This window comes from Onychostruthus taczanowskii, unplaced genomic scaffold, assembly GCF_017590055.1.
Source record: "Onychostruthus taczanowskii isolate IOZ18803 unplaced genomic scaffold, ASM1759005v1 scaffold122, whole genome shotgun sequence".
NCBI lineage: Eukaryota > Metazoa > Chordata > Aves > Passeriformes > Passeridae > Onychostruthus > Onychostruthus taczanowskii.
Window position 1 is genome coordinate 1,050,007 of NW_024498374.1, and position 14,908 is coordinate 1,064,914.

At 38.6% G+C, this 14,908-nt stretch overlaps 1 protein-coding gene across 4 annotated transcripts in view; it reads right to left on the reverse strand.

Annotated features, from left to right (window-relative positions):
• Positions 1-14,908, reverse strand: part of SNX24 (sorting nexin 24) — an 88,704-nt gene that overhangs the window by 35,977 nt on the left and 37,819 nt on the right. For all 4 annotated transcript variants that reach the window (XM_041395992.1, XM_041395991.1, XM_041395993.1 and 1 more), the window contains exons 2-3: positions 6,895-6,978; positions 135-239 (exon numbers count right to left, since the gene is read on the reverse strand). In XM_041395992.1, coding sequence (XP_041251926.1) covers positions 135-239; positions 6,895-6,978 — 189 coding nt within the window. The remainder of the gene's footprint in view (positions 1-134; positions 240-6,894; positions 6,979-14,908) is intronic.

Here is a 14,908-nt window from a genome sequence, read left to right on the forward strand (position 1 = left end):
GAAATCACTGCTGCTGGTAAATATACAGATCACTTCTAAAACTGCCTATCAGTAAAACACCACACTTCAGACTTTCTAATGCTGTGGAAATAGAACGCTGCTTTTTACTTTCAGCAGGCTGCAAGAAGACACACCTGCAAGTACAACTCCAAGCCTTGTCGTCGCTGCTCCAGGACCTTGGGGACCCAGTTTCTCACGTGCTTTGAAGGGATCTCTGGTGTTCTTATGAACTTCTTGAGCTGCAAGGAAAAAAAAAAAAAACAACAAAAAAAACCTATGCATTAAGAACAAAAGCATGGAAATTAAGTTACTTACAATCATCTCCCTGAAATAATAGCAGCTGTCATAGCTACAGAATCCAGTTAAAAATCTTCACTTCCAGTTACCCTGGACACTACATTATTCCTGCTAATAATTTTTTGTGGCTAATAGCCTGAAAATAAAATGGCAACCACTACATGAGAATATTTGAAATTGGATTTTCCTACTAGTCTACCTGGGACAATACCTCACAACATTACCACAACATAACCAGAAATTACCTTGCTAAGTGCAATGAACACCTGATGATGGCTTTTAACTCCAGACTTAGGCAATTATGAACAGGTGTGAAAAATACAGGGAGGAGTGCTAACCATTTCTCTAGAGAGCTGGCAATCAAGACAGTGAAATATTGATGCTCTCAAAGTGTAGCAACAGACTAAGGGTCTGTGTTTAATATCTTACACAGAGAAATAGCAAGATTGTCACTAATTCTATTTCAAAGACAGCTCCATAACTATTCCTCTAAAGATTCCCACAGGAAACCTTACACATGTACCTACATAGATCTATATCTAATATGTATCTATATAGATCTATATACACACACACACACACATATATATATTTATATATGCATACATATGATTGTATATACATAGACAAAAACATGCAACCTGACAACACTAAAAATCCTCTTGCTGGAGCAACACATTTTTTAAAATAAAAAAAATTAATGTTTTCCTCAAAATTACAGAGGAAAAATAATAACTGAAATGGACTCCATTGCATTTTAATAGAAGGTGGCATTCTTTCTGTTGGATATTGCCTCTGAGTAAATCTGAAGCAAAGAACGCAGGGAAAGAAACTCAAAATTGACTTTGACATGCATACCCATGGGAGACTGAGAATTTACATTTCATCTTTGAGCTTGCTGGGATGTCACTATAGGAAAAAGCAGTGGCAACGTATCAATGTCTTTGCAATCACAAGTATCGAAGCTGCAGCCAGGAAACCTCAATTGCTCTGGAAATATTTTGCAACTTCCTTATTTCTTAACAGTGCTAAATAACAATTAAAAGTGAAGTGAAAAAAAAACAACTCGAAAATAAAACTCCAAACCCAGCTACATTTACTAACTGATCTTAAAAACAGAATACCACCCCCCGTTTTTCCCTCTAAATTGATTTGGGATGTTGAAGAAAGTACGGTCACTGCTGTTGCGAACTATGACAGCACCTGCAAGCGAGCCACAAATGAGGAGAATGCTCCAGATGAAATCTGAAGCTATACAAGCATCCACCAAGACCTAGCTGCTCACAAGATAAATACTCTGTGGCTGGTAACTCAGCTGATGATTAACAATCCCCTGGTGCTCTGTGGCCCTGTTACATACAAAACATCCAAACCTCAAGTATTTAATGTGCTGGCATAGATACCAGTTTTAAGTATAAAGCCAACATTATACAGATATACAAAAGATATAATAAAAGCCCATTTTCTTATGCTTACAATAATCCAGTCATATATATTGCTATAAATAACAATGTCAAAGAATGTTAAGCAAAACTATATATGCATTAGCTGTATTGCTTCAGACTTGTCCCAACACATAACAAAACTTATTTATTTGAGGACTATTATTGTCCATAGTACCTTCCTGTCTGTAACACTGACCTAACGCCTACTGACATACTGCAGTCTCTACTTCCTAAAAGACTTAAAGATGGTGAACATTGATACATATCAAGTAAAGAGTCTTTTGTCCAATTGTGAAAACACAATATGATGTAGAGTATACACTAGTTATTCTAAAATTACAGACAACTTGCAAAACAAGATGTTTTACACTTCAGATTTTTGCAAATTTCACTGCAGTGGTTTTAACACTGTGACCTTCTAGCATTATTGTATTTAAAAAGAACTACCGATATTTATTAAGATATAGGGAAAGAAGTATAAAAAGATATTTGGGAATAAATATGAACAAATGGTTGCATTTTAAACTATGTTATACACCTAGAAATAATTTAATTCTTGCTAAAAAAACTTTCCACATGAGAATAATAAAACTTTTGTTCAGATATATATAATACTATAATGGGAATGGTGCATAGCCTGACAGGCAAGGTTTGCTGTTCATAATCAGGGCAAAGCATAATAATCTATGCAAACAATTTCATAGAAGCCAACATCTGTGGGTTGTTCTGTGAAAAGAATAAATTGTACTCCTGGTGTAACATGGAAGTCTTGAAAATATTTTAAACCTTTTCCACTATAGCCAGATTGCACAGGAAGTGAGGCTTTACTCTTTTACACAACTGGAATCTATGAAACACTGAACCCAAGTCAGAAATCCAGATTTGTTTTAAAAATACAATTAATCAAAACATTGATTGGCATTCTGATGAATTAATAATGTCTTCTATAAGCAACAGTTCTCCTTACTTCCCACAATGCCAGTGAGGCATGCTGTTTCCCAGCAAAAGGCACAATCTTCTCATCAGCCTCTAGGTCCATTTTCTACCATAGATGTTCTCTACAGGAACTTTGTTTCTCCTATCTACAGACATCTCCAACACTAAGGGCACCTTGAATATGCAGCAAATCTAAAGAGACCTTTCCAATTGCCATGTACTCACAGGAATTTAGAATGAAACAAACATTTTAAATTAAAGGGGAAGAGAGGAAGATAAATACCATATTGGCATGCTGATAGCAAACTGATGCAAATACTTTCTCTAGGATTTCTGTGACATTGAAAGCACTAAGGCTCAGAGCATGAGCTGTTCAGCAATATGAACCAAAAATTTTACAGCTTCAAAAAGTAAGACTTATTAAAAAGGTATCTTGTTGCCAAAATATGCTATGTGTTTTGCATCTGTGCAGGGAACAAATAAGGGAAAGCCTCTACTCATCTGCAGAGTAATATAAAGAGCAAGTGAATGAGAAAACAAAACAAATTGAAGTGTGGTGCAAAGTGCCTGGTTAGAATATCTGTTTTTCAGATTTGTTTATTTTGCTGCTATTTTTGCAGACAGAGAAAGGGGGCATCATTTATGGTTTTTCTGGTGTTATAATCTCTGCAAAAGAAGTTATTGCAATGAAAATGGTGTACAAGAAGACAAGAGTGAGACTGCAGACTCATCCATGACTTTTACATGGAGTAATTGTGCAGCTTCAGAAATTACAGCGAAGTTAGACCTGCTGTCCCATCTCTCTGAACAGCCAGGAGTATGCCAGTTATGTGATGTGGACCGTCCACCAGTTCTGCTACCTGTCCATCCTGTGATGGGCTGAGGACAAGCCCAAGTACCCCCCCTGCAAGAGGAGGATACTGTCACAGTCTTGCAATCATTTCAGCTGGACGATCACTGCTTGGAGCACATCACCATACCCCCTATGATATGAGTCATCCACCAGGTGCGAGTGGCTCTGGGACATCCAGCTGCTCAGGACCTCCATCATCCTGGAGCACCACAAAGGTGGGCTTCAAGAAGGAGTGCTCAGGTGTCCTGGGGGTGGCATCCAGCCTCTGTGTGCTCACTGAACTGCTTTCAGAACCATGCTGTGCTCCTCCAGACACTGCAACCATGGATCCATCAGGGGATGGACATATTTGGCAGCAGAGTTGGATGAGCCATGGTGGAAGACGCCATCACAACCAAACACAGGATGAATGCAGAGCTGCTGGGCTGGATGCTGAAGGTGTCCCTCCAAAACTGCATAGTGACATTCATGCTGCAATGTGCATGTGTCACTGCGCAATGCAGCAGCAGAAAGGCCAGCTCCTCCAATCCTGCTGGTGGGGATCCTGGCAGCCAGCCCTCAGCTCCCACTGCCATTCTAGAGAGCAAGAAGAGCCCCAGGTTGAGTCAGGGAAGGCTTTGCCCACGGCTGCCACTTCCAGAGGCACAGTAAATGCTCCCCTGAAGGGTCTCAGAAACTCCTGAAGAGAAGGGAAAGGGACCTTCAAGGCAGGCCTCTCCAGTAAACAAGACCCCAGCACCACATCAGTTATGTTGGAAGGTGCCTTGGAACATGGCTAAAGCAGGACTGGGCATCAGCTGTGGAATGTGCCAGCCCTCAAAAGCTCTCAGCCCCAACTCTTGAAATAAAATAAATGCACAAATCTATAGGAAAAGTCTCAGTGCTATTAGCAGTAAAGATTCTGTTCTCACTCTTTTTTGCTTTTTTGCTAGGTAGGATGGAATATTAATCCTGATGGTTCCTTCTACTTGTGTCAGGTACTGTATCATTGTTCCTCTACATGGAAGCATTCCCCAGCTGATCCTGGGACAGGAACCCCAGATGGGGGTCTCCAGAGAAAGCCCATGATCCACTGCTCATCACCCCAGGCCTGTTTCCTCTTCTCTGTACCTTCTGCTCCACATCCCTGGGCTCTGCTCTCCCACCAGCCTGCACTGCCTGGTGCAGCCTTCCTATAGCAGTGCCCAAATCTCTCCTCTTGCCTGGAGTCACAATTTGGTGCTGCTCTCTACATAATGCCAGAGTCATACCCTGCCACAGCAGGAACCCAAGAACGGGAAGTACCAAGTCCTGCCCCTGTGAAGGGGCACCATCTGTGCCCAAATGGTGAGCAGCCTGGGAAAAGGCTTCTGCCCACAACCACAAGCTTTCTCCTCCCTCTTCCAGATCCAGCCTTGGTGTTGGCTTTTCTTCTCTGCTTTCAAAGGACCTGCCTGTAGGTGCTCAGCAGATAGATGCCAAGTGGCTGAGGACACTGAGTTTGCTCAGTTTGAAGAAAAGTATGAGGAGCGATGTCATTACTTCCTGAGGAGGGAAGTGGAGTGGGAAGTACTGAGTATTTCTCTGTGGGATCCAGTAAGAAGACATGTGGGAATGGCTCACAGCTGTGCCAGGCAAGGTTCAGAGTGAACATCAGGAAACATTTCTTTACCAAGAAGGTGATCAAACACTGAAACAGGCTTCCTCAAGAGGTGGTGGGTGTCCCAAGCCTGTCAGGGACATTTGAACAATGCCCTTAATATAAAGCTGTAATTTCTGGTCATCCCTGCATTGCTTAGGCAGTTTGACTATATAATTGTTGTACATATTTTCCAACTGAAAATATTCAATTATATTTCTAATTCTAATTCTGTACCACATTGCATTATGCAATACTATACTATTCTAACACTAGGAGACTGCCTGCTTGGATAGGGCGCATTTTAAGGATATAAATCTTGATATTTCCGTCTTAATGTTTCCTAGACTATTTCAATGTATAAACTCTATTCATCTGCTTTACCTTCAACTGCAGAATTATTTTCATCTGTAAAACAAAGCACTCATATATCACAAGGCCTAGTGGTGGCTGAGTGAGTTATTTTACTATTTCTGACACTGTTGCTTATTTGGTTTCATATTTAATATGAACACAAGGATGACAATATCTGAGACATATCTGTAGTAAAACAACAAACAAGGAACTAAGTATTAATAAATGGCAGATGATACCACTACTGAGGCAAGGAGCAAATAGGCAAGAAGCACTAGCACATCTTAATTATGGTGCAGTAAAGCAAATGGGTCTTTAGATTTTGATGGGTCAAGAGTTGCCTTTTGCTCAGACAAGTTTGCTTAAACCTATTAACCTGTAAACTCCTTACAAGCCTGGCAAAATCATCCTCAGGTTAATGCTTCTTTCCTGACCTAATTCAGGACCATCAGCAAACATACTGGTGGAAATAAACTCCTCTGACGTTGCACTGAAGGAGCTGTAAATACTCATGCTGATATCTCTGATGTGTGCAGGGGAAGCTCTTCGACAATGAAGGCAAGCAGCATCAAAGTAGCTGATTGTACCCACACTCCACTGCCACTCAGACCTACAAACCATGAAACATTTAGTTAACCTAGATCCTGGGACTGAAGCTCTTCAGTACAGTCCCACAGTGGTAATGGGCTGCAAGAATACCAGAATGGGCCTCCAGAATACCTGGGCTTCATAAAGTAGAGAAAAAACTAAAGCTTGCCTTTCAGCAGCACAACTGCACAGCAGCCTTTCAGTTCAGCTTGGAGAGAAAAATTAATACTTTAATAATGGTCAAAGCAATTTAAAGAAGTATTAGTGGATAAACAGCCTTGAAAGTACTGAGCTCCCTTCTATATGTTACTAAGATGATTCAGCAGACAAGCTTAACAGATATTTTATATTACATTAATTGAGATGCTTTACACAGTCATTTTTGTATCTGGTTTTCTCATGTACAAAAGTTGTTTCCTCATCTTTACATATGGCAGATTAGCAATAAAATGTATAGAACTAACAAATTATTTGCCTAACTGGGAAAAAAATCACTCTGTTTGTGGTTGGTATAGGACTTATTTCGTGACTTTACAAGAAGACAAAAACATACTACAGACAGCATTTTAGCCATACAGCATGTAAACAACAATCAAAAAGAAAAGGAGACTTAGTAACATGTGACAAATAATTACTTCCTTCTAAAAAACAAAGAAGAAATTTAGTTAGTTAGGAATTAATTTCGAGAGGCATGAATCACAGGATGCATTTAAGATAAACCACGTATAGTAACAATTACAAGAGAGAGGAAAACATCACTGAGGCAAAACAAAGCAAAATATTATAAAGAAAAAGATCAGTACCTTTTTATGAAGTGCATGGAATTCACTATACCTCTTCTCCACAAAATGTTTCCTTCCACTCACCAGCACTTCTATTTTAAAGACCTGAAAATTATAAATAATAGAAAAGAGAGTAATGTTACTTGCACAAAACAGTTCAGTGACAATGTGTGTGACTGCACATTTTACCACAGTCATCCTTCCAAGCAGTCCCAAAAACCCTAATGCGCTTCATGAGTTGCAGAAGTACAACAGTGATTAATGGTAAATATGGCTGAATCTTCTGTTAACCTGTTCTTTCAACAAACACACAAAAAAACAGCTTAAGCATGGACTATATGCTTTACATGAAAAACTAAGTATCTCCTTTCACAAAGATGCAATATACTTTGAACTAATAGAAATAAAAAAGAATGGTAGGGACAGAAGAAAAAAAAACAAACAGGGAGAAAAGAAATACAGTTTAATTCTTTTCCCCTTCTTACACTGCAGCGTACTTACATTCACACATGTTCAGTAAGAGCTGGACAATATACGCATTACGTTATGAATGGAAATAGAGAAATAAATGCAAGTACTATATTCTAGGCTAATTTCCTCCTAACCTACAACTTCATCTCTATTCTCAATTGAACTTGAGCTATGCACATTCTATGAAAAAACAAAACAAAACGCACACATGGCAAATGCTTGTTTTCTTTGTATGATACATGTGACAGCTTTTGTTGCTGCCTCTGGAAGGTTGAAAGGCCAGGAGAAGCAACTCTCTGGATCCACTAATTAGTAGTCACTAACATGACATTTTCTTGATTCTCAGGTCAGCAGGTCAGTTTTGAGGGCAAGTGACGAGAAATATTTTGAGGTACTCAAGAAAATATGGTCTATTAAATGAAGACAAAATCAGCAGAGAAGTAATACAGAAAAGGTCCCTGTTCTACCTAGGAGTTCTTTGTTTTCTGTTTTGCCCAGAAAATGCTGGAAATAATTATTTTCAGGACAATGAGAAACAATGTCCAGCACACATGATCACATCAAGACCCAAAACTTAGCCAAATAAAATGTTCTTTGAAATACATTTGCAAACAGTGTTTATGCCTGAATGCAGAAAAAAGCGTTTTCTGTCACAACATGCCCAGCTAGCATTGATCAGAGCAAACACTGGTATACCATACTGGATAAACTATTTCTGTTGTACACTAGAATCTGCCTTTCAAACAGGTCAAAATGCTATGGTTTTCACTGGCTAGCCAAACAACATTAAAAACAGATTGCATTTTATTTAATCCAGACTGAAATGCTTTTATTTTTGCTTGAATGCAGTATGGATAGGACCATAGTAATTTCCCACCAATATTTACATTACCAAAATTCGTTTGGGTTGCTGTAATAACCTGTGCTATATGTTATTACATCTTTGAATAGGACGATGCCTGTGTCCTAACAGTACAAGCAGATGATCTTATATGGGTGCATTGATTTCCTCCCTCCCCCACCCCTGCTCCCCGCCCCCAATCCATTTGGACTACTTTGGAAGAACAGCCACTAGCTATTAAATAATCTTCCTCCACACATGAAAATCTCCAAGACACCTCTACAACTTTCGGTTCAGAGTTGTAAAGAGAATCATATGTAAAGGACAATCAACGTAGACATTTTTCTTTATTTAAGTCTCAACATACTAATTAAATGAGAGGACAATATTATTTATATTTCATATTCTACACACTAGGTGAAAGAAATGGTTCTGCAAGGAACAATTTGGTTTGGAATGCAGAAGAACAAAGGAGTTTTAAGGATAGCTTGTTAAAAAGAATGGATAACAAAATATGAAAGCAGTTAAAAGAAAGGTGATCATGGGTCTCTAGCTGAGGTGTTGCAACAGTTTTGTATTTACTTGATATTAAATCTCCAGGAATTATGAGGAACTTATAACACTCACACCTCAGTCAGCTAAGAGCCACTCACAACTTTAAGTTTAGCACTTCTGTAGGCTACAGGATTTGCCAAGCAATTTGGAGAAGTCCAAGGTGCTTCTGCCTCAGCTATAACCACTCCCTTGGCAGGTAACTTTCTTGTTACTCACAGGTTGGCACGTGCAGTTCTATTTTGGTTTTATTCATAAGTGTCTCTTCTGAGAAATATTTGTCCCTCTGAAATCTAAAAACCCATCTCTTCATAAAGGAGAATAGTTGGATTATGTGAAATGAAATATAAATCCCTATGTGGACCTTGTTTTCAAAGCATGTATCTATTTTGTCCTGTGTTTCATCATGGGTTAAGGAGCCAAATAAATGGTTTCAAAACATCAAAAACTATGTTACATTTATTCTTCCTCCTGTTTTAATAACAGTTTCATAATTTTTGCTAACATCATGACATTGAACAATGCATTTGACAGTTACTTTCACAGAAGGTGAAAGAAAGAAGTATAGCTTTGCATGCAAAGTAATGTTATTTCAAAATACAAACACTGCACCCCTTACACCCTCAACTCCTTGCACCAGTGTAAACACTTTAACTTGCCCATCACTATCCAGAGGCCTCAGATCCAGCTTTAAAAGACAGCTAAAATTTACAAAACCAACAACAACTCTGCTATGCTTGAAGTTGGACATCACTGTTTGAATGCAAATGATGTTTCTAATCTACTCACTGTGGCACCTAGACTTCAGAAATATAAAGAAATTTGTGATAAATAAGTGGACGACCCAGAAATGTTTTTGTTTAATTTAAATTTAAATATTAAACTGAATTACAAAGTAACTTTAAAGGAGAAATGCAAGAAATAGCACAATTATGTTTATAAACTTGTATGATTATATGCCTTTATTCAGACTGCATAAATTTCAGCTTTGCCTCCTCACTCTTTACCAGATAACAATTCACAAGAGCAAATTAAAAACATATAAATTAGTTTATGTGCCACTGTTTCATAAAATGTCATGCCTTGTTGTGAAAGACAAAAAATACATTAAGTTGAGAGAGAGATAGGATCTCTTAATGGATACAAAATAGCTATAAGCAAATCTGCACAAATTTAACTGTGCAATTGCAGGCCCTGGAAGAAAAACAATGTAAGGAAACTGGTGAACATACATGAAAGTGCCAAAATAAAGATGGAAGAACTATGGGGAAAAAATTGCAACAGTGCTAGGAAATTACTTTTCTAGTAAAAATGTTCATGTTCCTTGAACAGATAACTCTGAAAAGATATATGACTTTTTATAAGTGACTGATACGTAAATGAAAAATGCAAGAATTAATCTCTGAATTAGACAAGCAAAATACTTTTCCCATAGTCATTGAAATACCAGAAATTACACTGCACTGAACGATTTGCAGTTCACCCTCTAGGACACATAGGACCACAGGTTTTAAGACACCAATTAGTAAACTCGAAGAGCACTCTGAAACTAGAAACATCTCACTGCTCTTGGTTGCTGCCACAATAGTTACCAATGATGTCTGCACATAGCTAGAAGATCATTATCCATTAAAAGCATTCTTCCAACACACAGTAACAATGTACTAAAAATCTCTGGACTGGGTATCAGTATGAATAATGCTGATTTCTTAAACTAGCAGAATTGCAGCTCTGTCACTATAATTCATAACCATCAAATTTGGGATGAAAATATCAAAAGAATAATTCCTAAGGTCTTTGTTAATAAAATAGTAAAACCTTTCAGGTCTGAGTATAAAACGAATTTACACATAATTTTTTTTCCCTCTTCACTTTGTTCCAATTATATGGATTATATTCAGAACCTGGAAACCATTTTCTTTTCTTATTGTTAGCAACTATGCCTTATTTTGCCATTTTCCTGAATTTATCTGTTTCTGATCATTACCAAACCTCTAAATGAATGGTCCTTTGTTGACACTTTCAAGAAGAACATACACATTTCTCTTCTTGTTGCAGAAACGTGACAGTCCTACATAGCAACTAAACTAGATTGTATATGGGCAAAAAAATTGGTACTGTATCACTGTGAATTTTGAAGACAGAAAGCACAAATGGAAGAAAACAGGAACTAATAAGATGTACAAAAACTGCCCATGGTGCCCACAAGTGCCTATCATGTATTGTGGGTAACAGACACTGCACCCCTTCTGTTCTTACCTATGTCACATATGTACATTGGAAACAAAAGGACATATTTTACCTGATAATCTGATGCAAAAATATGCAGCTCCAGTAACTTAATCTCAAAAAATCATACTATAATCAATTTAACAAAAAAGTGCAGACAAGAATGATAAACATGACAATGAGCAGGGATGAAAACTAACAAGCGTAGTAACATCTCAGCTTGGTTTTCTATTACATAAGAAATGCACAGATGACTGTCACATTCACTCGTGGAAATTATGCCAGCTACATAGTTTACTATTATGATAAATTAATCTTAACACATTGTGCATACTTAAACATTAAAAAGTGAATTGCAATACTTTTGAAAAACTACAGTTGAAAAAGAGATTTGGGGCAGTGTCATTTAGAAAAGGAGATTTAAAAAACAGAAGCAGAAAAAGATAAATTTACAAAAACCAGATACATTTGTCTAAAATTCACCAGGAAAAAAAGACTCCATGAAATTCTGGTGTCATGTTTTTATCTCTCAAGACCAAGCTTACTGACCCTAATTCTATTTAATATATTACTTACAGAAATAAATACATCCCTTCAGATGCTTCAGTATACTTGACAGACTTTTGTCTGAGGAACAGCTAATGCATTCAAAGTGTCAAGAAAACTCAACCTTAAACCTTTGCCATGGCCATATGGAAGGAATTCCAGAGCAAATGAAATGACAGCTACGGTCCATGAAACACTAATAGGATTTCCACGTGTTTAGTGTTTCATTATTGCCCAGACAATGGCACATTTTCTGTCTCGGTTGTGCTACGACTACGACTAGAAGACCACAGAAAAGAGTAGAGATCAAAAGAAAACTTTAAGCCTATTTCCACCCTACTGTTTCAGGGAAAAACAATACTCTACACAATCAGTAAGAGCACCTGGGTGGTGGAGGTAACCACAGCTGCATGTAGTTCCGCTTCTTGGGAGTGTCAGTGCCTCATGGCAATGCTCCATACTTCTGAATGCCCTCCACAGCAGAGGCGGAGACAAGGACAGTATTCAGAGCCAACTCAAACTTCAGAGTAGCCTTGATAAAACTGAATCTCACTATTCCCCAAATGAAAACACATTAACTTATTCTGACTTCATCTTTTGGAAAGCAGGGCAGCAAAACTCAGCTCTGCAGCAGGCACAGGGCAGCTCAAGGGCATGGAGGCTGACATGGGCCAGAAAGGCATGAGGCAAAGAAAATCTCCCTTTGGCTCTCCAAACATATTCCCTCCAGTTCTAGCTCTCCTTTGTCTAGCACCCAGTGTTTACTTTGGTTATCACCACCATTTCAAGTTACTGAGACTCAAGACCTTCTGTTCCTTGAGTGGGTTACTTATAGCCACATCTGTTGACTCCTCTCTTTAGAAATTGCTCTTCTACACAAGCAGCCCTTACATGAGCTCCTGCAGTCTGCCCATAAGGAAAGGTTCCCCTTTCTGCTACAGAAGTGGGAAAATTAGTTGGGGCACAGTAAAGAATGAAGCAGTATAGCCCCAACGAGACCAGTTTGCTCTATGCAGTTTTGCTTCAGGCCCCAAAGAAGAGATGAGAGTGTCTGCCAGAGGCAGTCAAGGAAGAGAAGTCACTGCCTAAGGAACTGAGAGTGTTGGGAGGGAGTATGAACAAGCACAGAGCTAAGAGTAATCCACCCTTCCTGGTAGCATCCTCACACATGCCGAACATTTTCCTGATGGCTATGAGTGGAGGCAGAATGCCAGAGCTGCAGTGGGGCAACTCAGCTAGCACAGACATTTGGGCACCAGTCCTCACAGCTTCTTCCACCTCCCTGCTTGCTGGGGGCAGGTGCTCCTTGCACCTGCGCCTTGCCCTAAAGCAGTACAGGTACAGCTCTGCTCAACACACGTTTCACATCTACTGAGGGGCCCCAAAGAGATTCAGACCCACTGCATTACCAGTTACAAGAGGTGCTTATCTCACCTTAAGTCAGTTCAAAAGTTGGGTTACTCTGAGTCCCTTCCCTCACCCCAAGCACTGTCATGTCTGTTATATGAAATCAGACTGCTGCAGTCCCAAGTACGATGTAAGTTACAGCACAAGGAAAAAAGTACACAGTTTTATTGACTATGGAAATGAAAGCTTGATATTATCCAGTTATGACACTGCTTTGTCCAGAGTTTGTGAGGGAGAAAAACCATGACAGAGAAGTGAAATGTTCACTGTAGGACTTCCAGAGAGTATTCCCAACAGCTCCAGCCTGTGTGAAGCAGTTACACAACCCATTCTGGTCTGGGAAAACAGCCTTACTGTTTTAAACATACAAAAATACATTTTCTACTGTGATATAAGAGAACAAGTCTGTTGTTTCACTGACTCCTTCTGTTAAATCTCACGTTACTGCAATCTAACTTGGGCTTTCAGTGCTAAAAAGAATAACGAAATAAAAAAATGAGTACGTAAGAAAAATCACTTATTCTTATGAATGTGACTCCTAATTCAAATGCCTCCTTACCAATTTATACAACCTTCAGACACTTGTCCACTTAAAAACTTTTTTCTTCCCTAGCAGTTACCAGTTTTACTGGTACCAGTATCTACCTAAATCAGATTACAATCTCTTCAAGAGCCTTCCAGGTGCAGTTCATATTTTCCACCAACAATACAAAATAGTTACACTTACACTACACTCTTTTTCAGTATGAGGCTCCTCCAATTGTAAAATGGCAGTGTTAGCAGGAATAATGTACAAAAGGCATGCACAGGACTCAGCGATATTCTTCCTGAAGATGGCCTTTTAGAGGTGTCTGTCATATTTCTCAGGGTTTGGAGGAAGAGATAGAAAAACAATTTATACTGCAACCCAGTCAGGCAGTTTTGTAATTCTTATAACATGGGAAGCTCAAGGGAGGCTTCTACGGAGCTGTCACTGTTGAATGAAAGAGTAGCTGACATGTAAGAGTAAGTAGTTTTCTGATTTTTTCAACTCTCTTTAAACCAATCTTTTCCAAACACATGCTTCATAAAATCCCATAGGAACCTCTCTGTCATTTCCTGAAAAATAACTTACTTGGCTTTCTAAACTAAAAAAACTACCCCTCGCCAATGATACACTGGCTATGGAAATCTAATTTGTAACCAAACCAAGATGCTACAAGATCTGACTTGTTTTTGTCATTTTTCTTTATTGGCCTTGCAGAGGACAACTGTTACACAGATGACAGACATCATTGCAAAACTGCATTGCCACTGTGGTTACCTGTCTGGCTAACTTCCCTACAGTCAGACTTAAGGGAAAATGTGTTGAGTGTTTACTGAAAAAGGAAAAAGTTTACAATCCATGCTAAAGCCTATAGTTATGCAGACAAAAAAATAAAATCATCCTAATCTGCTCTGGATCATCTCAATGCCTCTTATCATAGATGTTCTACTAATAGAAAAATGATGAGCCTCTTTATAGAAAATATTAGCTTTCCAATAGAAACAGTAAATTGGGATAAAATACTTGAATACTGCAAAAATTAACAGATGCCAGAAGTGCATTTACAAGAAACAGATTAAATCTAAGTCGGATAAAATATAAGGAATCTTCTATTTTGTCACAAAATCCTTTGCTATTTTCTCTGGAGAGTCTGTAATGAATCCTCTCACTTCCCAAGGTAGGATGCAATTCCTAACCACAATGAAAAGTACCCTCATATTGAAGCCAACTAGCAGCAAGAACCTCCTTTTTCTGAGAGGTTAGACACAACATCAAGTTTTTTCCTAGAAACATCGATTCTGTTTGCACTTGAATTTGCTGTCTGGAGTGAATGCACCTGGGTGACCTAATGCCTCCAAAGCACAGATATTTTGTTTACAAACAGAAATGTAAATGGTGCCAAAAACCACATAAAAAGATATACAATCTGTAGAGTAATAAGCATTTCAAAGGAACTGACTTCC